The 23,720-nt window shown below is 41.0% G+C and overlaps 3 protein-coding genes across 4 annotated transcripts in view; 1 reads left to right on the plus strand and 2 right to left on the minus strand.

The window, feature by feature from the left end:
- Nucleotides 1-8,310, plus strand: part of mdfi (MyoD family inhibitor) — a 39,576-nt gene extending 31,266 nt beyond the window's left edge. For both annotated transcript variants that reach the window (XM_028445916.1, XM_028445920.1), the window contains exons 4-5: nt 1,908-2,264; nt 4,682-8,310. In XM_028445916.1, the coding sequence (XP_028301717.1) occupies nt 1,908-2,264; nt 4,682-4,935 (611 nt within the window). In that variant the 3' untranslated portion in view covers nt 4,936-8,310. The remainder of the gene's footprint in view (nt 1-1,907; nt 2,265-4,681) is intronic.
- A 4,979-nt stretch (nt 8,311-13,289) lies between these two features.
- Nucleotides 13,290-16,202, minus strand: LOC114462841 (coiled-coil domain-containing protein 40-like). Its single transcript, XM_028445906.1, has one exon. The coding sequence runs from the start codon at nt 16,075-16,077 to the stop codon at nt 13,318-13,320; it is 2,760 nt and encodes a 919-aa protein (XP_028301707.1). The 5' UTR covers nt 16,078-16,202; the 3' UTR covers nt 13,290-13,317.
- Nucleotides 16,203-19,265: 3,063 nt separating this feature from the next.
- On the minus strand, nt 19,266-22,116 carry LOC114463006 (coiled-coil domain-containing protein 40-like). Its single transcript, XM_028446206.1, has one exon. The coding sequence runs from the start codon at nt 22,072-22,074 to the stop codon at nt 19,294-19,296; it is 2,781 nt and encodes a 926-aa protein (XP_028302007.1). The 5' UTR covers nt 22,075-22,116; the 3' UTR covers nt 19,266-19,293.
- Nucleotides 22,117-23,720: the final 1,604 nt, after the last annotated feature.

A 23,720-nucleotide genomic window follows, 5' to 3' on the forward strand; every position in this document is an offset into this window, starting at 1 on the left:
TTCTTAATACTTTTACTCCACTACATTTGAAGGACAAGGCAAATGTATTTGTATGGGACATTTTATACATGAGGCAACTCAATGTGCTCTACATGATGAATAAGTGCAACAGAAAAAAAATTAAACATTTTAAAAATCAATAAGAACACAAAATCAGCAGTGAAAACATTAAAATTACCAAAAATCTCCCTCCGTCATATGCAGCAGAGAAAAAAAGTACCTTTAACTTTGATTTAAAAAGGTTCACATTGGATGCTGAATTCCTCTCTGCTGGCAGTTTGTTCCACTTCTTTGCAGCATAACAACTAAAACCAGCGTCACCATGTTTACTCTGAACTCTGGGCTCCACTATCTGACCTGTGTCCATAGATCTGAGAAACCTGCTGACAATTATTGTTCTTTTAACTTTTTTCCACAGATACTCTTGTTACTCAGTGTCTTTCTCTCTTCCTGGGTGGTGGTAGAGTAAAAATTAGGGAAACAGGCTTGTAATCAGAGGGTCACTGGTTCCAATCCAATCTGGGCTATCACTATGGATTCTAGAGCAAGTCTCTTAACCCTAACTTCTCGTGTTATATGTCGCTTTGGAAGCATCTGCTAAATTTAATTATAGTCCTCTCAGCTCATGTTTTTTCATTGCCTCAGTTCTAATACAAAAAAAATCTGTTGATCCTCACGTTTTGGCCCAGTTCTACCATACCTTTAACGTTACGTCATGCTCATCAATGTATGAACAAACAAGATAGATGGAGGTAAATCTCATCTAATAGTGGTGTGTGAACAATTGCTTTGGCCACTAAGCAGCTGTGGCTACATCTCAGGCTCATGTCTAAGCTTTCTGAAACAAAAGTAATTCATATCAATGAAACCACCATTTTGTGCTCGCAATATAAGGGTTATAATGGTATAACTGGGTAACTTGACAAGAGAACATTGCATTATTAGTTGTTTAGTGATGCTCAAATGTCACTACAAGTAACAGAAATATGTTTTTTGTGATTATAATATAGTTGTTGGTTTGTTTACAACAGAGATTTATTGGTTGGTGAATGCAACTAAGTCACTTAACTGAGATTTCCTGCATTGATTTGTTAGATGTTAAACTTATTAAACAGCTCTTCTTCATTCTGTGAATACTGGCAATTTGGTAGGTTTGATGTAGTTATATAATAACAAACCTACATGCTATGCTAATATAAAACACCATACAGTGTTATTCATTTGTAATAGTATGCATGTGTAACAGATTGTGCATCACTGTGTTCTTAAATGCACTTTTGATGATATTATGTTTGAGATTTTTAATAGTTTCAATACTTAAGTAATGTTTTGAGACTGAGCTACTTTTACTTTTATTTGTGACTAATTTCACATAAAGCATGTGGACAGTAGGGCTGGGCATTATATTGAGATTCCAGAATTATTGTGAGTTTTCTATTTTGGCAATATAGAAAATATATCAATATACAGTATTTATATTTTTAAGTCATTTTTTTTTTTAAAATACAAATTTTAGGAGTCGCTGCGTTCGCTACTTCTCAGAACCACATGTAACGCTCAGTTAGATGGATTTCTGAGTGCATCCTAACCCAGACCTTCCCCTAAACAAGCCACACTACAAAACTCACTCACTCACACATGCTGTCCCTTATATGGAAAAAAGCCAGATGTGGCACTTATTGTGCATTGTGCAAATAGCATGTGTGGCATTTTGCATTAGCAAATTATTTTACCTAGAATTGTTTTTCTGGTAAGACTTTATTTGAATTAAAAATATCACCATTTTGCAAAAAACTATCTAGATTTGTGTTTTGGTCCATATCGCCCACAGCCCTAGTGGACAGTCATACTTGCAATTGTGTTTAGTATCCATAACCAAGTCTTTTTTTTTTCTTGCTGCTCCTCAGCTCAACCAGCATCTAGATCCACGCCTGTTCACCACACACAGCCATGCCGATCACAGCCCAGCAGCCAGCTACGCAATGGAAACAAGAGCCATGGACATGCGCACCCCTCACATGAGCAGAGTCCACATCACATACATGTTCACCAGTCCAATGGCATCAGGAACGGAGGACCTCATAAACATCCCAAGTTGGGCTCCCTGCCAAGAGGAGGTTCCTCCACCTCCTCGTCCTCTTCAGGAGGACCTAAAAACCACAAGAAATTACGGTCCAACCCTTCCATTACTTCTCAGAGCAGCAAGAGGAGCAAGAGCAGCTCCAAGAGTAACAGCTCCCAGATCCCCACAGAGGCACAGAATGGTAAGAACAAAAACTGACCCACAGGAGCGGCACCAGATCTGGGAAAAAACATTTTATTTTTCTGTTGTTTTAAGAAAATTATAGCTAAAATCAAAACAATAATTGTATCGTTAAGTTTGTAACCTTGGATTTCTGAGTGGAGAGGCTTCCCCTCCACTCAGAGGTATTTGGTATATACTGTATATATCTATTGGAGTACCTAAACCCTCGGGTCACATGACTTGGATAATTTCTTTACGACAAGCCACCTGTGGACGTGGCTGACAGTCTATTTAACCCGCGTCAGTCACTTCCCCAGTGACATTAATTTGATGGAACGAATCCCTGAACGGCTTTGGGGTGGAGGTGAAGCCTCTCCAATCAGAGAGCCAAGGTTACAAACATAAGCATATGTTCTTTATCGTTACTAGGCTTCCCCTACACCCAGAGATATATGGTATATATATATCTCTATTGGAGATCTGTAAGACACACCGCGATGGGATAAAGCAGCACCATCCCCCGCTGAGATATGTGAGCTTCAAATGAGACGTCCCCGCCACCAAGTGCTCTACAAAAGACCATGTGTGTCAAACTATATACACTACATAATACCAAAGGCTTGCCAGCTCCGCGGGACGCAAGATGCTGCTGCCTGAAGCCCTGGTTTCAGACGCCATCAAGGGCTAGTTGGCCCTGCAAGTTGCTAGGGCTTAATTAGAAAAGTGAGGAATCTACTTAACCAGCATACCCAAGGCTGGCTGACAGGGAAACACTTATAACTACTGCTAGGCTGCACCAAGCACCCGCTGACCAAACAATGTGCTTGCAGCCACATTGAACTGATAGAACCTAACAAACGTGAAATGGGCAAACCAGGTGGCTGCTGCATAGATCTCACTGAGAGATGCCACAATGCCCAGGACAATGCCATGCCCCGAGTGGAGTGTGTCCGAATTCCTGTCAGAAGAGGGCACCCCCGCTCTGTATACGCCTGTTGGATAGTCTCCACAATCCAGTGGGAGAGACGGGCTTTTGACAGTGGCTGACTCAGGGGGTCTGGCCTCAAACAGACAAAAAGCTGGTCTGTCTGCCTATGAACCCTTGTCTTTTGACAAGGAACGGACTGATCAAGCTGAGGCAAATAACCATAGCCCACCTTCTCCTTGTCCTGCTTGGCAGACATTTGTCTTTCAGTAGCAAAATAGACAAGCTTAGCAGCAAGATTCTGAAATGCCCTGTGCTTTAGGTCCTCCACATCAGGAAGGAGGGGCACCCTGAATGGCCTGTCCCCATCAGTGGTATCTTGCCCGTCGTCAAAACGTGAGGGAGGAAGGATTTGTACTGTTACCAGTCCAAGCTTGAGTAGCCCTCTGAACTAGACCCCTAAATTGCTGGTGTTTAGTCCCTTGGCCTGACCATCCCCTCGATCTCACCATCATCAGATATGCCTAAGACATCAATCTCAATATATATATATATATATATATATATAAAACTCTTCCTCACACACCACAGGCGGTCTCTTGTTGCTAGAACCCTGCAAGGGATTACCAGGAGGAAGTGCCTCCTCTAACTTATAGCAAGTCATACAAAAACCAAAAAAACAGAGTGGAAATAAGCACTTGTGAGCCATTTCTCAATGCCCAAGCGGACAGAGAAGAGAACCAAGTGTCCTTCAGGTGCAACGCACACAGAGACAGCACGCTCAACACCGGCTTATAGTTTACTATGAACCGACAGCAAAGCCCTCACCCATTGCCCGATCAGGACCGGGAAAGAGGACCCATGTGTTCCCTGCACAGATGCTTCTCCCTATGCCAACACAGAGAATGCGACAGCAAGGATTTTTACAAATGGCGAAGACAGTTGTAACACAGCCACAACGAGAGAGGATCACTCTCTCTCCAACCTGTGAAGGTAAGCGGCACACTGTGTTAGTTAACGCTCCTTGTCAAAGAAACTCAGTGACACATGCCAAGCTGCTCCAGCGGAATCAGAAAAATCAGTGGGCAAGTGGCTGACGCGGGTTAAATAGGCTGTCAGCCATGTCCACAGGTGGGTTGGCTTAAAGAAATTATCCACGTCATCTGACCCGAGGGTTCAGGTACTCCAATAGAGATATATATACCATATATCTCTGGGTGTAGAGGAAGCCTAGTAACAATAGAGAACTGAACAACACATGTAGAAAAAGTCACGTATACATTATACATCAGAAGCCAAGTATGATATTCATCAGACATTTAGAGTGAATGTCTATTTGCTTCGAGAACATTTAAGAGGTTGACTTTAAATAACTGATAATAACAGATCAGAAAAGATCGACACAGAGAAAGAGATTGAAGATATTGATACTTGAGGAAGCTAATGCTAACACTTAATGCAGTTATGGATTAAAAGGTAATAATAAACGTCTTCTCTGTTTTTCTCTTCAGATTGCTGTGTTCACTGTATTCTGGCCTGCCTGTTTTGTGAGTTTCTCACTCTGTGCAACATTGTGCTGGACTGTGCCACCTGCGGCTCCTGCGCAGGGGATGACTCGTGTTTCTGCTGCTGCTGTGCGTCTGAGGAGTGTGGTGACTGTGACCTACCGTGCGACATGGATTGTGGCATCATCGACGCCTGCTGTGAGTCTGCAGACTGCCTGGAGATCTGCATGGAGTGCTGCAGCTTGTGCTTCTCCTCGTAAGGCCTTTGAGCCACCAACACCACATGGGCTAGAGAACACGTTCCCCCTACCCCTGGAAGAAGTCCATCCAGTGTCATGTCAGAGCTGAATAGTGATCCGCCCAGTCTTCGTGCTTCGGTATTGTGGTTCATGCTCTGCTGGCTGACCAAGTTGGTATTGCGTTTTGATTGATGGTTCAAACAGGGTTTGCCAAGCAATTGCTTGTAATTTATCCTTTGGTAACTAATCACATGATGCAGGCAGTAACCTTGCTTGTAATCCTGATTTCTACGTGCTGTTGGTCTATTGTTACACAGCTGACTGTACAGGACAAAGTGGATTTCTGCTGTGGCCTACACGTTTGCTGGATTGTGCAGACCAAACCACTGTACCCTCACCGAACAAGTCATTATCTCCAAAGAGCCCCTTGTGTCATCTGAATGACTTGAGTTCTTCAAGCATGAAAAGTGACCTCCATGAGGCAAATGAGAAAATGGCTCCATTTAACCGGATTTTAGTGTTTCTGTAGATAAGAGCAGTAGCATAATGAGAAAATGGTGGCTCAGATCTCCGTGGAAACATACAGAGTCCTTATGTCCTTGACAAGGTTAAAGTCTTCCATTTTGATTGCTTCTAGTGGCTTTTTAATACACATACAGTCGTGTGGGATATGTTAAATCCACCACTGTCTTTGTTCTTAGAGTATTGTACAGATTTGAGAGAACATTAAAGGTGGCATGTGGCAATATTAGACACATATTTGTTTGTATTCATCTTTTACTGCATGGTTTTCCTATTGGGAGAAAAACTGCACAAAAATGTAACATCAGTCTGAGCATGTGTCCTTTTTAGTTTGAGTAATGGACATCACAGAGGGAACATTAAAAGCACCAGCAAGCAACACATTCACTAATCGAACATGTGAAAGAAGAGCTTCCTCAAACAAAGATCTCTCTTTGCCTTAATATGTCAGATCTTGTTCACTTTCACTTTATGCTCCAGCAGTTTTGACTGTTTTCTTTGAATCCCTGCTCATGTGTTCGAGGAGTGGAAGACATAATCTCTTTTTTTAATACATTTCAGGCTGACATTCCTTCTATGTGAACAAAATGGCCTTGTCTTAGCTTAAGGTCGGAATTTTTAAACTGTGTTTCTCACCTTTACCAAATCTCTAGTAATCCTTGTTTTGTAGATTATAGTTGAGATATTTGCATTTTTTTCCACTAATGTGAAAATCTAATTTTTGTGTTATCAGGTTTTTGCGAAGCTTGCTGTCAAGAAACCGTTGCTCGACACTTAATTTAATTCCTTGGGTGAAAATCTCATGACAATATGCAAAGTTAGATCCATATGCTTCCTGCATGAATGGTACACTTTTGACAACAGGCCTTGCACTCTCATGCTACAGCGCATACCTTTTCCAACCCAATACCTCTCGAGATGTCGCCAAGATCTATTGTACTTTTAGTATGACTTGATACAAATCTCTCTGCTCTAAAATCATTTTAGAGAAGGTTTTACTCTCCTTTGTTGATGGAGCTGTGTTTCATTAAACCCTATTTTGAGGGTTAAATTTGAACACAATGAATAAAACTCGCCAGACCAAAATAGAAAGAAGATCCTGGAGAAACCTGGAAAACAATGCAATCATTTTAGGTGCAAAGAAATGTATGAAGGGGCAACTGGATATGTAATCTGATAATATGTATAGAAGTGATAGCGATATTTTTTATTTGGTGTTTAAAAAGGTGCTAAGTACAATAATAAAATCTCAAAGCGGTTATTCAGAATGGGACCTGCTTCCGGTCACCAGACCAACTGAGTAAGTAAAATCATATATTTTCAGATAGTTTTTGTAGTCAATGAAAACTATGACAACAATTCTTACTCAAAAAAGTCTATCTGTAAAATTTTTATTTTTTTTTTCTCAGCTTTAGGCAAAAACACAGATGCAAAGACATTTCTTCACTTTTACGAATGTGTCTAGCACCAGCTAATGTGTGGCTGTCCACATATTAACAGGGAGAGAAATACGTGGCCTGTTTACCAGCAACAACAACAACAAAAAACCACTTGTAGTTAAAAGAAGAAGGTACTTGGTTTAGGCAAGTAAGAACATAAATGCAAAATAGCAGTTTGGTAACTGGCTCATTTTATAGTTAAAACAATTGGTCCAGTGTTATTTAACCCAGCCCATTTGACTGGCTGTTTCCTAACGTTTATGACTGTGCAGAACCACCACCTCTTTCACGCTCAGGTTTCGTGAGCTTTTCACACTAAGCTCATCGTGACATGCGGCACAGTCTCTGAAACAGCTTAAACTTGCTGAAACTCGCTTTCCAACGAGAATCTCACACTGACAATTGTCTCAGTCTATTATGAATTCAAATGCCTGCATCTGGAAACTCTCATATGAAAAACTGAGTTTAAAGAAATGTGGGGCTTTATAATCTTTAAAAGCTTTATCATCTCAAAATCTTTTCCAAAGAAGCTTGTTCTGTTGCAGACAGAAAGTTCCTGACTGAAGCCTATAGTGCAGTTTGGCCTAAAAATTTGTATTTCATCAAGTCATGTATAACAATAATGGGAAAGTTTACTGGGACAAACTAACAAAAATATCTTCCACTCTTTTAAAAAATCCTTGAACAACATCCACAGTGTGTAGAAGAAATAAACTTTACTAAAAAAAAATGCAGCCTAAAGGGATAAAAATACTGTTTACCTCGTCTGGTGTTCAAGAACTTGTCTAGAGATTGTGTGTTTTGAGGTGAACTTTGTTACTGCACTTTTCACAGAATTTTTAGGTTTTTCTTAAAATGTTTGTTGGATCGCTATCATCTTCTTCCCGGACAAGTTATTGTACTTAGTCAAACTAATACACTGTAAAGAATAAAATGTTGTTTATTCAAAAAATATGCAAACTCATGGCCTTAAAAGAACAAATTTATGTTTGAGATCAATTAGATTTGATGACTAAGTAAATCAAATAGAAGTGACTTAAGTCAACATAAAGTAAATTTTTTTTAAGGCCACGAGTTTGCAAATTTTTTTTAAGTAAAGTCAACTTATTTACAGTGTACAAGAAAACTGTTAAACTAAAGTTTGCTTGTCATATTTTCAGTGTTATTAGTTTTTTGTTTGGGCTGGACTGACCGCAGCACAGACGGACTGTCTTTGAATCATCTTTGATGTTACTATGAGCTGGATTTAGCGTATGGAAATAACAGGCTAGCCACCTCTCTGGTAATATGAAAGTTATCCTTCCTCAGCTGAATTGTTACTCAACTTTAGTCCACTATTATGTCATTTTGTTTACACAATCATCTTAATGTCAGTTTGACTCGCTGTCCTGAAAGTTGCATTAACATCTCTATGTTTAATACTGAATAAACAATGTGAACTCCATTCGACTCCTTCTTTTTGTACTTTATTCATTATGCAGTAATGAAAAAACTATTTACAGTACCAACATTGTATGCATTTTTATCTAACCATATATATTATGGAATAATAAATGGTAGTTTAAGTGACAGATAAGAAAATAACACTTGATTTCTAAAGTAGTTCAATCTTTAATAGATTTTTGCAAAACAAATTATAATATCACATTAATAGATTTCTGTCTTTTGCACATGAAGTAGCACATGTACATGGATGTATGACTATATCATTATATCAACAGTCTTTAACAGCATTTCACTGATATTTTTACACAGGAAAAAACATTACAAAAATGTACCAACTCAACAGCTAAATAAGGAATTCCAAAACACAAATTAATTTAATTCACAGGAATAAGTGGGTCAGACAATAATTAAAGGAATGAGTGGATTTTGACGTGTGTTAGTGAGGATGCATTCAATGCAGAAGCTACAGACACAGTTTTTAGCTTAAAATGTTCCTACTATCCTACTCTTTGTTAAAAAAATATATACTTTTAGTCTGAATGATTAGAATTTTCTCTCATGAGTAGCACTTCTTACCAAGCAATTTACAGGCAGCTTTAGCTCAATGTGACCAGAGCCTCCTCAGAACAACCACCAGTGGATTCTGATTTGAATCTGAAATTTAACTCAGAAAGAATGTCTGTTATTCCTCAGTGACTGCTCAATGTGTGAGGTTAAGACTCTTCATCAGTTTCTCTGTGAATACCACCTACAAACATTATCAAATTTGTGTTTATTAATTATAAACACAGACAGTAAAAATCTTGCCCTGGTCGGTCAATGTACTTTTTTTTCTGCTATCTATTTTTCTTACATTGTCTGCACATGTTGGGGAAGGTCAACACTATGTTTAATGTAATCTTTTTGCAATAGCTATGCATGTTTTATAATTGCAATGAAACAAATACATTCATCTTTTTGCTTGATTGTGACCCTCATCATGCCTCCCTATGGAAGAGTAAGCTAAACATTATTAGAGGGAAAGACATAAAAAGAGAGGTCAGTGTTACTGTACACCTTGGTGAGGGGAAAATGGACAGGGAAGAGGGAGTTAAGGTGAGACAATAGAAGGAGTAATAAACATTAAAAGAGCAGTATTATTTAAAAAAATCACTTTATGATGGTTTTGCTACAGTGATATACATCCATTTAGCCTCATTCAGAGGGCCAAAGTTGAAAAAGTTCTCTTTCCTCTATCACTTGTTATTCTACATTTTTTAAAAAGTCAGTCAATATGAGCCCCTCCCTCTCAAACTAGCTCACAGCTAAAACAAACTGCATTTTAATATAGAATATATATTATACTTTATTGTCATATACTGTATGTAAAGCTACATACACAAAATATGTTCTCTGCATTTAACCCCTCCCCAAAGAGTAGTGGGCAGCCACGGAGTAGCGCCAGGCAGCAATTCTATTTTTAGTATGCGTTATGTCACCTCATATCACCTTTGACTTGATCTGACGTGTTTGTGACACAATGCGACGCAGTGGTTGGACAAAGCAAGTTATCACCTTAAATGCACTGTTCCTGTAGTTAATAGAGATGATGAAGAGAAAAAAGTGACTTAGCAGCTCAACACTCCGGTGAGTGTTTGAAACAGCTGAAAGACGCCGCTGCTGCTGCTGTCATAGACACACCCTGAAGTGCTGAGACGGACTCACAATCACAATCGCTGCTTAAAGATCCATATGTTTTACTATAATGCGCAGTTTTTTGGCTGAAAACAATAACAACAGTGTGTGGATAGCAAAAGAAAATGGCTTTGGTGATCACTGATCTCCCTCGCAAGAGCGAGGCATGAAGTCTGAAGTTCATGCATATTCATGAGTGAATATGCATGAAGGCCCCAAAATAGCCTGTTTATAGAAGCATCATGAAAGTGACTTTTCAGAAGCTAAAATTCCAGAAAAAAGGCAAGTTTGGGAAAATAAACCTCAAATTCTATGTTGTTGGGGTTCTTAGAACAAATGGAGATGGGTGGAAAAATAGCTTAATACTGGACCCTTAAGCTATTTTGGATAAACTGAAAATGTGATACTAGGCCCAAGCCACACACCCCCAGCAGAACCTTCTGCTGGCTCTGGCTCATTCCTTTTTTTGTTTGCTGTTTGACCTTAAAATTACTTTAAACTGTCATTTAGATTTAGTCTGCATGTACTAAAGACACACAGTCTTAATATTACATAAAAAGCAAAGTTATATGGATTTACTTTCTGAAAGAGATAAATGTAAGTCAGACAAATTAACTTTAACTGAACCAAGTCCACCATGTTTAAATAAACAAGAATGAAATAATCAGTTCACAGTGACAAGAAACACTTTCAGTTTTAGTGACAGTCCTCATACTGTAGATCACCATTTTAGGCCACATTTCGCCTTAACCTAATAGGTTTGCAAAGATTTGCTGTTATTGGGGAGTCATGGCGAGAAGCACTTTGAGAAACAACGGGACCCCGCAGCAGGCTTGATAAATCCAATAAATAACCAATGAGCGTAAGTAACTTCATGAGCACTTGGAGTTTATGTGAATAAACATATTTATCTCCATCAATGATATTTGAGGAGGCAGCAGCAGCAGCTCATCAGTTTTTCTCAGTTTTTAGTTGTTTAAAGGGGACAAATCATGCTAAATTCACTTTTTTAGCCCTTAAATGCATTTTGATGTATATTTAGATTGTTTAGAAGTACAGAAAAGTTCAAATTAATCTCTTCAGGTGCTCCTTTGATATCTTTATATTCTGTTTTGGTCATATTTTTCAATCTGTTTCGATTTTTCTATTCTCTATTACGTTTTTTGAACAATGACGTCACAGTATTTGCAGTGGAGCTGCCAAATTAGGACATCGACTCCAGGCCCAACACTTCAATCCGCCATTTTTATTTCTCGCTGCGATTTTGTAGTCCAAGCTCAAGGACGCCGAAGTTATGAGAGGAGTAAATCAAAATGTTCGGTTGTTGGATGTAGTAACCCACACGCTTCAATACACCGTCTCCCAGCATCAGAACCTTTTCAGTTCCCTGGTTGAATTCTATTTTTTATGGAAATGTACCCACATCTGTGGGTAAGGTCATTTTTGTGTGCACAAAGCCCTTCAAGGATGACTGCTTCAGCAACCTCTGCCAGTATAAAGAAGGATTTGCCGAAAGACTTTGTCTGATTGAGGGTTCAATTCCTTCTATCTTTGGAGACGACGAACAGAGCACTTCGGTAAGCTGTAAATAACGCTAAAAAGTGTGATGATTAGACGTCCCTGTCATTGTTTTGTTAGCATTAGCAGTTGCTTAGCAGTTGCACCGTCTTCAGACTTCATATGTTAGCGCTGTGTACTCGTTTTAGATCCTTGATGATAAGGCCTACGTGATTTAATTTAAGTCTAAAGTTTTCATTAGTCATTTCATTTTGCCGTTTTTGTATCCGAAAAGACTGTATTAAAATGCATTTTGTGACGTTAGCTTGGCGCTAGCGTTTGCTCGGTGCTTGTGTTAGCTCACTTGTTAGGGTTCTGCAGGTTCATCATCTTCATTTTCATCTCGCTCCGCCGGGTCCGACTCTGGCCCGAACATGTAAGGCTGGATGGACAAGTCTTCTGTTGTTGACATTTTGTAAATAACGTGTGAATAAAAAGTTTATGAGCCACTACATAGCCGTATCTCTTCTACCAAACTACAAAAATGGCCCAGCAGGGTGGAGTTGAACCGAGTGTCACCTCTGCAACCTGGAGAGGGGGCGGGGTATGAAGTGTCTCATTTGCATTTAAAGAGACCGCACCAAAACGAGTTACTCTCAGAAGCACATCAGAAAAGGGGTAGAAAAGGGGCCTGTGGAGCTATAATAATGAGGATTTCAGACCCAAGCATTGCAGTTCCGCTTTATATAGACCACAACTGTATGATTTATATCTAAAAAGGAAGGATATAAAACCATGATATGTACCCTTTAAGATAATCTGGACATGATTTTAATCCTCATCCAGGCAGTTTGAAGGTTTTTCATCAGCAAACTTTACCGCACTGATTTGCTGTGCATGTAGAATTTTATTTTATGCGCAGTGATTGTGACAATACAAGAATCTGAATGTTAAGTGTACTTTTAAGGTTATATTAAAGTATATTGAATTATTTGTATACTGTTCATTGTTTTGTCACTGTTTTCTTATGCTGTTTGAAATTAAAAGTACTTTAACCCAGGGGTTCCCAACTGGTCTCAAGCTGGGACCCACATGAGAGGAGCCTCTGAGCCGCAAGCACTACTATTACTACTACTATAACTACTATTCTACAAATCACTTTCAGTTGTATCATGCCAAAACAATTATTATCCATTTGCTTAAGTCCAACATTGGTGCAACATTTATCAATTTATCATGTGCATGCCCTGTAGAATTAAACCAGGGAAATCGCATACGCTATTTTACTTTGCACCCGCAAATATACCCCTTTAACTCTATAGAGTATGTATATTTCTTTGTACATCCAACCTTCAAACACATACTCATTTGGCCATAATTGACAACTTTACATAAGCTCCCACCATATGAATACATACCTATGACAGGCACTGTACGAGTTTAAATGAAACAATAGTCAATATTAACAGCCACTGAAAGAAAATGCAGAATAAAGTGTGTGTGTGAGGGAGAGAAACAGCTGGAGTCCGGTGTGGCGCTGAGAAGATGCTTTGCACAGAGACAACATTAGGTTTTAAAGTTTATTAAATGCCACTTTTATTTGTTTATTATGTTATCTACAAAATAAAGTTTGTGCAGCAGACAGCGAAGTCTACCTGTCTCCAACAAAAATTCTTCAAATGTAATTTTGTGCTTCCCCACAGCAGGTGAGGAAACAGCAGCACAAACAAGATTTAGGGATGCACCTAAATCCACCCCACAGACTCTTATAATACAGCAAAATCTATGCATTTATTTTTGAAAGAGATTATTGTCATTTAAAAGCCTACTGCTGTATGTGAGGGGCCAGTTCCAGGTTCAACCGGTGGAGAGCCTCCTGGTGCAGGGGGAACTCCTCACACACACGATGTGAGATGGTGCCAACCTTGTGCAAATGCTTTGTCAAATTCTCCAGGGCTGCTTCTACACACTGGCTGGTGGAGGAGACTTTGTAACGTTTGTCCATTACTTCCCGCAGCTTCCTTTCCCTACTGAGCAGGGTCCGAACACTTTCGGCCTCCCAGTCCTTGCTGTGCTGCAACTTCAATATAGCCGAGTCAAGGATGGAGCTGGTGTTGGTGAGCTTGGTCACTTGTTGCTTCCGCTGCATCAGACTGTTGCTTAGGCTCGTCTGAACTTCTTGTAGCTCGTTGATTGTAGTCACACTGTCACCTACAAGCTTCTGTGCTTCCTTGATGCTACGCTGAAGGCGTGAAATTGCTGTCTTTGTTGCCTGCATTTTACTTGAGTTACGGGGCTTCATTTTCCTTTTCTGAATATTGCTGCCCCACCTCTCCACTACTTTTTCACTCTCGCTGACCAGCTCCTTCTGTTGCTTCATCAGGCCGCTGAGCTGTATCTCCTTACGCCGTATTTCAGCGTTCATCATGCTGATTTTGTCTTTGTTCGTCTCAGAGTCCACAACTGCCTGAGTCTCTTGGACAATCTGAGCCTTCCTCTCCCAGAACATGATGTGCTCCTCGGCCTGCATCAGACTCTCCATGATCTGCTCGTTTTCTTCCTCAATGTTCTCCTTTTTGATCTGGAGGTTAAGAGTCTCCCAATACGCCTCCTTAAGCTTCTGATTGAACTCTGTCTCCATCAGCTCGTTCTCTTCTTCCATCTCTTGATTGAACACCTTGTTCTTGCTGAGGAGGGTGTTAAGCTTCAATTTATCTTGGTGCAGCGACTTACAGGTCTTCTCCATTTCTGTCTCTGCCTGGTGTTCAAATTCAACTTGACTCTCCAAGCGCATCTTCTTATGCAGCATTGCATGGTTTTCTGTCTGCAAAGTAAAGATCTCCCTGGTGTAAGCCTCCATCTTAAGCATATTTCTTACTGCTGTTTCCTGCAGTTCCATCCACATCTGTTTGTCTTGGCCTAAAGTTACTTCAAGCGCATTCATCTGAGCCGTTATTGTATGTAGCTTCCTTTCGAGAGGACTCATGTCTTCATTTGCCATGCTGACTACAATTTTGTTGATCTTATTTTTGTAGTCTGTAATCGTCCCCTGCTTCTGCTTAAGGAGCTTCATATGTGACAAAATATCAGTCCGGATGATGGTCAGATGCTTATTCAGTTGTCTGATTTCTTCTTCAAGGTCTTGCTGAGTGAGTTCCAGAGTGCCCACCAGAACATTGGCGTTGTGGCTCGCCAACTTTATTTCAGTGATATTACTCTCCTGATGCTGCAGCAGACTTTGCTTCTCTGTCTTCAGAGAAGTTGTCTTCTTGATGAGGGAATGCTCATCTTTGTTTTTGTGGGGGAGCTGCTGCTCCATGTGGGTGATGATCTTATTCTCAAGCTCCTGACGGATGGAACTTATTTTATCCATTTTCTTGCTGTAATTGTTGAGTTCAGCCTGCTGTGTACTAATGTTCATTTTGAGCACAACCAGGCTTTTTGATGTTTGCTCCAGTAAGTGCTCATGCTCTCTGTAGCGGCTCTGCAAAGCCTTCTGCTGACTCCGCTTTTCACTGATGCGCTTTGTGAATGCTGCGCAGTCAGTTCTATACCATTCCAGCTCAGTGATCATCGTCTGATTTTGCTCTTCTATTGCTTTGATGGATTTATTGTATTTATCGATCTCCTCATCCAGCAGAATCAACTGCTGCCTGTCCTTAAATACTGCCTCCTGCTTGGCACTAAAAGGCTCATCCCGTTTTTGCATTTCCAGCAGACTGTTGTTCCACTGACATAGCAACTGTTTACGTGTCATCAACAACAACTCCATGTCCATATTAATCTTGGAGAGGCTTTTGTTGGATGCCCGTGTTTCCTCTTTGAGAGCAATGATTTTACACAAATGCATATCTTTCTGCTGCCTCAGCCTGTCTAAATCCTTTGTTATCACATTCACATACAGATCCTGCTTTTGTTTCTCCTTCTCTGCTTGGCTTTTCTCAGCTTGTTCCTTGTTTCGGACATGTTTCATTGTTTTTAACTGAGAGTGCACCTCTTCAAAGTCTTTTTTTGTGTACAGACTGAGCAGCATCAGATTGTCCAATTCTGCCTGAAACTGAGACACGCTGTGTTCAGCTTTGCACTTCTTTTCTGAATATTCAGAGCTTTGTTTTGTATTCACCTCTAATTGCTCTTGGACCTGGTTGTGTTTGACCACTGTCTGAACTTGGGCTGTTGTAAGGTCCTGGAGCTTTTTCTGCAGCCTAACCTGATTTGCCTGCTCCTTCTGCAGCTCACTCTTTAGTTTTAGGCTGTATCTGGCATCCTCCTTTTGTATTTTGGTCTTCTCTTTCAGTTCAAATTGCATCTGTTCCAACTGTTTGCCCAGTTCATGAGTCAGAGCAGTTTGATGTTTCAGGACCAGCTGATGATTATGGTCCAATACAAGCAGGTCCTCCTCCTTGTTTCCTTGTTTGGGATCTTCATCCTTCATGTCAACAGTAGTTATTGAGATGTTCATCATTAACTGTTCCTGAGCAGCATGTTCTGCTACACCGATGTTGTCAATTGATGGTGAACTCACCAGTGGGTGAGTCTGAATCTCTACACTTCTGCCATGGAATGAATTTGAATTGCTCTTCATTTTTTTTTTAATAAAAGCTTGTGAATGGTCCTAATGAATGGTAATTTTCCACAAAGAAAGACAGAACCAGTTGGCTGCCAGTCAAAAGTAAAACACTAAGGTCAGGAGAAAAACCTCAAAGGAACTGCCCTTGAATCTGACTGGCTTCTAAAAAGAACCCATATCAAAGATCCCAGCAGCAGGTCAGGGACCAGTGACATCATAGGAACTTGTCCTTGAATCTGTCCTGTCCGATTGTTCACTCTCAGGTGGGCCCTTTGTTGGGGGTTCTGAGTACTTCTCTGCCTCCTTTCCTACTTCTGTCTGTCCCCCTGCCTCGTTCTCCCCCCTCCCACATCCTGGCACTGTAGGCTAGGTCATGCTCCCTCCAAGGCCTGCTTGGAAAGATCTGGTGGGCCTGTGTACAGCATGTATGGCGTTTGGGTGGGGTGGGGGGGTGGGGTGGGGTGGGGGGGTTGGGGGGGGGGGGGGGGTTGTGAAGTGACGGCACATGATGCTGCTGGGCATGGTCTGTGCCAGGGGTTCCTTCGCGATCGCATTGGGCGAGGATCTGCTCGGTGGGGGTGGCAACAGTTTTGTGTGGGTTGGGTGGGTTTTTACCTGTGGGGGGCCTCAATTCGGAGCACCCACTCTCCCTCTGTTTACAGGCACCATCATTATCCTTAACTCACTCAGTGCCATTGACGTAATATTACGTCATTTCAAATCCAAACACTCGGTGCAATTGACGTAATATTGTTTTTTCACTGAAGTTGCTCGGATACACTGTAACAAAGCTCTACTGTGAATATAAAGCTTTTCTGTTAATGTAGTGACCAACTGATTCCATAAAGGTGGCAGCAGCGCCAGCTCATCAGTTTTTCTCAGTTTTTAGTTGTTTAAAGGGGACATATCATGCTAAATTCACTTTTTTAGCCCTTAAATGCGTTTTGATGTATATTTAGATTGTTTAGAAGTACAGAAAAGTTCAAATTAATCTCTTCAGGTGCTCCTTTGATATCTTTATATTCTGTTTTGGTCATATTTTTCAATCTGTTTCGATTTTTCAATTCTCTATTACGTTTTTTGAACAATGACGTCACAGTATTTGCAGTGGAACTGCCAAATTAGGATATCGACTCCAGGCCCAACACTTCGATCCGCCATTTTTATTTCTCGCTGCGATTTTGTAGTCCAAGCTCAAGGACGCCGAAGCTTTGAGAGGAGAAATCAAAATGTTCGGTTGTTGGATGTAGTAACCCACACGCTTCAATACACCGTCTCCCAGCATCAGAACCTTTTCAATTCCCTGGTTGAATTCTATTTTTTATGGAAATGTACCCACATCTGTGGGTAAGGTCATTTTTGTGTGCACAAAGCACTTCAAGGATGACTGCTTCAGCAACCTCTGCCAGTATAAAGAAGGATTTGCCGAAAGACTTTGTCTGATTGAGGGGTCAATTCCTTCTATCTTTGGAGACGACGAACAGAGCACTTCGGTCAGCTGTAAATAATGCTAAAAAGTGTGATGATTAGACGTCCCCGTCATTGTTTTGTTAACATTAGCAGTTGCTTAGCAGTTGCACCGTCTTCAGACTTCATATGTTAGCGCTGTGTACTCGTTTTAGATCCTTGATGATATGGCCTACGTGATTTAATTTAAGTCTAAAGTTTTCATTAGTCATTTCATTTTGCCATTTTTGTATCCGAAAAGACTGTATTAAAATGCATTTCGTGACGTTAGCTTGGCGCTAGCGTTAGCTCGGTGCTTGTGTTAGCTCACTTGTTTGGGTTTTGCAGGTTCATCATCTTCATTTTCATCTCGCTCCGCCGGGTCCGACTCTGGCTCGAACATGTAAGGCTGGATGGACAAGTCTTCCGTTGTTGACATTTTGTAAATAACGTGTGAATAAAAAGTTTATGAGCCACTACATAGCCGTATCTCTTCTATCAAACTACAAAAATGGCCCAGCAGGATGGAGTTGAACCGAGTGTCACCTCTGCAACCTGGAGAGGGGGCGGGGTATGAAGTGTCTCATTTGCATTTAAAGAGACCGCACCAAAACGAGTTACTCTCAGAAGCACATCAGAAAAGGGGTAGAAAAGTGGAGCTATAATAATGAAGAATTCAGACCCAAGCATTGCAGTTCCGCTTTATATAGACCACAACTGTATGATTTATATCTAAAAAGGAAGGATATAAAACCATGATATGTACCCTTTAAGATAATCTGGACATAATTTTAATCCTCATCCAGGCAGCTTGAAGGTTTTTCATCAGCAAACTTTACCGCACTGATTTGCTGTGCATGTAGGATTTTTTTTTATGCGCAGTGATTGTGACAATACAAGAATCTGAATGTTAAGTGTACTTTTAAGGTTATATTAAAGTATATTGAATTATTTGTATACTGTTCATTGTTTTGTCAATGTTTTCTTATGCTGTTTGAAATTAAAAGTACTTTAACCCAGGGGTTCCCAACTGGTCTCAAGCTGGGACCCACATGAGAGGAGCCTCTGAGCCGCAAGCACTACTATTACTACTACTATAACTACTTTTCTACAAATCACTTTCAGTTGTATCATGCCAAAACAATTATTATCCATTTGCTTAAGTCCAACATTGGTGCAACCTTTATCAATTTATCATGTGCATGCCCTATAGAATTAAACCAGGGAAATCGCATACGCTATTTTACTTTGCACCCGCAAATATACCCCTTTAACGCTATAGAGTATGTATATTTCTTTGTACATCCAACCTTCAAACACATACTCATTTGGCCATAATTGACAACTTTACATAAGCTCCCACCATATGAATACATACCTATGACAGGCACTGTACGAGTTTAAATGAAACAATAGTCAATATTAACAGCCACTGAAAGAAAATGCAGAATAAAGTGTGTGTGTGAGGGAGAGAAACAGCTGGAGTCCGGTGTGGCGCTGAGAAGATGCTTTGCACAGAGACAACATTAGGTTTTAAAGTTTATTAAATGCCACTTTTATTTGTTTATTATGTTATCTACAAAATAAAGTTTGTGCAGCAGACAGCGAAGTCTACCTGTCTCCAACAAAAATTCTTCAAATGTAATTTTGTGCTTCCCCACAGCAGGTGAGGAAACAGCAGCACAAACAAGATTTAGGGATGCACCTAAATCCACCCCACAGACTCTTATAATACAGCAAAATCTATGCATTTATTTTTGAAAGAGATTATTGTCATTTAAAAGCCTACTGCTGTATGTGAGGGGCCAGTTCCAGGTTCAACCGGTGGAGAGCCTCCTGGTGCAGGGGGAACTCCTCACACACACGATGTGAGATGGTGCCAACCTTGTGCAAATGCTTTGTCAAATTCTCCAGGGCTGCTTCTACACACTGGCTGGTGGAGGAGACTTTGTAACGTTTGTCCATTACTTCCCGCAGCTTCCTTTCCCTACTGAGCAGGGTCCGAACACTTTCGGCCTCCCAGTCCTTGCTGTGCTGCAACTTCAATATAGCCGAGTCAAGGATGGAGCTGGTGTTGGTGAGCTTGGTCACTTGTTGCTTCCGCTGCATCAGACTGTTGCTTAGGCTCGTCTGAACTTCTTGTAGCTCGTTGATTGTAGTCACACTGTCACCTACAAGCTTCTGTGCTTCCTTGATGCTACGCTGAAGGCGTGAAATTGCTGTCTTTGTTGCCTGCATTTTACTTGAGTTACGGGGCTTCATTTTCCTTTTCTGAATATTGCTGCCCCACCTCTCCACTACTTTTTCACTCTCGCTGACCAGCTCCTTCTGTTGCTTCATCAGGCCGCTGAGCTGTATCTCCTTACGCCGTATTTCAGCTTTCATCATGCTGATTTTGTCTTTGTTCGTCTCAGAGTCCACAACTGCCTGAGTCTCTTGGACAATCTGAGCCTTCCTCTCCCAGAACATGATGTGCTCCTCGGCCTGCATCAGACTCTCCATGATCTGCTCGTTTTCTTCCTCAATGTTCTCCTTTTTGATCTGGAGGTTAAGAGTCTCCCAATACGCCTCCTTAAGCTTCTGATTGAACTCTGTCTCCATCAGCTCGTTCTCTTCTTCCATCTCTTGATTGAACACCTTGTTCTTGCTGAGGAGGGTGTTAAGCTTCAATTTATCTTGGTGCAGCGACTTACAGGTCTTCTCCATTTCTGTCTCTGCCTGGTGTTCAAATTCAACTTGACTCTCCAAGCGCATCTTCTTATGCAGCATTGCATGGTTTTCTGTCTGCAAAGTAAAGATCTCCCTGGTGTAAGCCTCCATCTTAAGCATATTTCTTACTGCTGTTTCCTGCAGTTCCATCCACATCTGTTTGTCTTGGCCTAAAGTTACTTCAAGCGCATTCATCTGAGCCGTTATTGTATGTAGCTTCCTTTCGAGAGGACTCATGTCTTCATTTGCCATGCTGACTACAATTTTGTTGATCTTATTTTTGTAGTCTGTAATCGTCCCCTGCTTCTGCTTAAGGAGCTTCATATGTGACAAAATATCAGTCCGGATGATGGTCAGATGCTTATTCAGTTGTCTGATTTCTTCTTCAAGGTCTTGCTGAGTGAGTTCCAGAGTGCCCACCAGAACATTGGCGTTGTGGCTCGCCAACTTTATTTCAGTGATATCACTCTCCTGATGCTGCAGCAGACTTTGCTTCTCTGTCTTCAGAGAAGTTGTCTTCTTGATGAGGGAATGCTCATCTTTGTTTTTGTGGGGGAGCTGCTGCTCCATGTGGGGGAGCTGCTGCTCCATGTGGGTGATGATCTTATTCTCAAGCTCCTGACGAATGGAACTTATTTTATCCATTTTCTTGCTGTAATTGTTGAGTTCAGCCTGCTGTGTACTAATGTTCATTTTGAGCACAACCAGGCTTTTTGATGTTTGCTCCAGTAAGTGCTCATGCTCTCTGTAGCGGCTCTGCAAAGCCTTCTGCTGACTCCGCTTTTCACTGATGCGCTTTGTGAGTGCTGCGCAGTCAGTTCTATACCATTCCAGCTCAGTGATCATCGTCTGATTTTGCTCTTCTATTGCTTTGATGGATTTATTGTATTTATCGATCTCCTCATCCAGCAGAATCAACTGCTGCCTGTCCTTAAATACTGCCTCCTGCTTGGCACTAAAAGGCTCATCCCGTTTTTGCATTTCCAGCAGACTGTTGTTCCACTGACATAGCAACTGTTTACGTGTCATCAACAACAACTCCATGTCCATATTAATCTTGGAGAGGCTTTTGTTGGATGCCCGTGTTTCCTCTTTGAGAGCAATGATTTTACACAAATGCATATCTTTCTGCTGCCTCAGCCTGTCTAAATCCTTTGTTATCACATTCACATACAGATCCTGCTTTTGTTTCTCCTTCTCTGCTTGGCTTTTCTCAGCTTGTTCCTTGTGTCGGACATGTTTCATTGTTTTTAACTGAGAGTGCACCTCTTCAAAGTCTTTTTTTGTGTACAGACTGAGCAGCATCAGATTGTCCAATTCTGCCTGAAACTGAGACACGCTGTGTTCAGCTTTGCACTTCTTTTCTGAATATTCAGAGCTTTGTTTTGTATTCACCTCTAATTGCTCTTTGACCTGGTTGTGTTTGACCACTGTCTGAGCTTGGGCTGTTGTAAGGTCCTGGAGCTTTTTCTGCAGCCTAACCTGATTTGCCTGCTCCTTCTGCAGCTCACTCTTTAGTTTTAGGCTGTATCTGGCATCCTCCTTTTGTATTTTGGTCTTCTCTTTCAGTTCAAATTGCATCTGTTCCAACTGTTTGCCCAGTTCATGAGTCAGAGCAGTTTGATGTTTCAGGACCAGCTGATGATTATGGTCCAATACAAGAAGGTCCTCCTCCTTGTTTCCTTGTTTGGGATCTTCATCCTTCATGTCAACAGTAGTTATTGAGATGTTCATCATTAACTGTTCCTGAGCAGCATGTTCTGCTACACCGATGTTGTCAATTGATGGTGAACTCACCAGTGGGTGAGTCTGAATCTCTACACTTCTGCCATGGAATGAATTTGAATTGCTCTCCATTTTTTTTTATAAAAGCTTGTGAATGGTCCTAATGAATGGTAATTTTCCACAAAGAAAGACAGAACCAGTTGGCTGCCAGTCAAAAGTAAAACACTAAGGTCAGGAGAAAAACCTCAAAGGAACTGCCCTTGAATCTGACTGGCTTCTAAAAAGAACCCATATCAAAGATCCCAGCAGCAGGTCAGGGACCAGTGACATCATAGGAACTTGTCCTTGAATCTGTCCTGTCCGATTGTTCACTCTCAGGTGGGCCCTTTGTTGGGGGTTCTAAGTACTTCTCTGCCTCCTTTCCTACTTCTGTCTGTCCCCCTGCCTCGTTCTCCCCCCTCCCACATCCTGGCACTGTAGGCTAGGTCATGCTCCCTCCAAGGCCTGCTTGGAAAGATCTGGTGGGCCTGTGTATAGCATGTATGGCGTTTGGGGGGGTGAAGTGACGGCACATGATGCTGCTGGGCATGGTTTGTGCCAGGGGTTCCTTCGCGATCGCATTGGGCGAGGATCTGCTCGGTGGGGGTGGCCACAGTTTTGTGTGGGTTGGGTGGGTTTTTACCTGTGGGGGGCCTCAATTCGGAGCACCCACTCTCCCTCTGTTTACAGGCACCATCATTATCCTTAACTCACTCAGTGCCATTGACGTAATATTACGTCATTTCAAATCCAAACACTCGGTGCAATTGATGTAATATTGTTTTTTCACTGAAGTTGCTCGGATACACTGTAACAAAGCTCTACTGTGAATATAAAGCTTCTCTGTTAATGTAGTGACCAACTGATTCCATAAAGGTGGCAGCAGCGCCAGCTCATCAGTTTTTCTCAGTTTTTAGTTGTTTAAAGGGGACATATCATGCTAAATTCACTTTTTTAGCCCTTAAATGCATTTTGATGTATATTTAGATTGTTTAGAAGTACAGAAAAGTTCAAATTAATCTCTTCAGGTGCTCCATAGATATCTTTATATTCTGTTTTGGTCATATTTTTCAATCTGTTTCGATTTTTCAATTCTCTATTACGTTTTTTGAACAATGACGTCACAGTATTTGCAGTGGAACTGCCAAATTAGGACATCGACTCCAGGCCCAACACTTCAATCCGCCATTTTTATTTCTCGCTGCGATTTTGTAGTCCAAGCACAAGGACGCCGAAGTTATGAGAGGAGAAATCAAAATGTTCGGTTGTTGGATGTAGTAACCCACACGCTTCAATACACCGTCTCCCAGCATCAGAACCTTTTCAATTCCCTGGTTCAATTCTATTTTTTATGGAAATGTACCCACATCTGTGGGTAAGGTCATTTTTGTGTGCACAAAGCACTTCAAGGATGACTGCTTCAGCAACCTCTGCCAGTATAAAGAAGGATTTGCCGAAAGACTTTGTCTGATTGAGGGGTCAATTCCTTCTATCTTTGGAGACGACGAACAGAGCACTTCGGTCAGCTGTAAATAATGCTAAAAAGTGTGATGATTAGACGTCCCTGTCATTGTTTTGTTAACATTAGCAGTTGCTTAGCAGTTGCACCGTCTTCAGACTTCATATGTTAGCGCTGTGTACTCGTTTTAGATCCTTGATGATATGGCCTACGTGATTTAATTTAAGTCTAAAGTTTTCATTAGTCATTTCATTTTTCCGTTTTTGTATCCGAAAAGACT

This window comes from Gouania willdenowi, chromosome 5 (assembly GCF_900634775.1).
Source record: "Gouania willdenowi chromosome 5, fGouWil2.1, whole genome shotgun sequence".
Taxonomy (NCBI): domain Eukaryota; kingdom Metazoa; phylum Chordata; class Actinopteri; order Blenniiformes; family Gobiesocidae; genus Gouania; species Gouania willdenowi.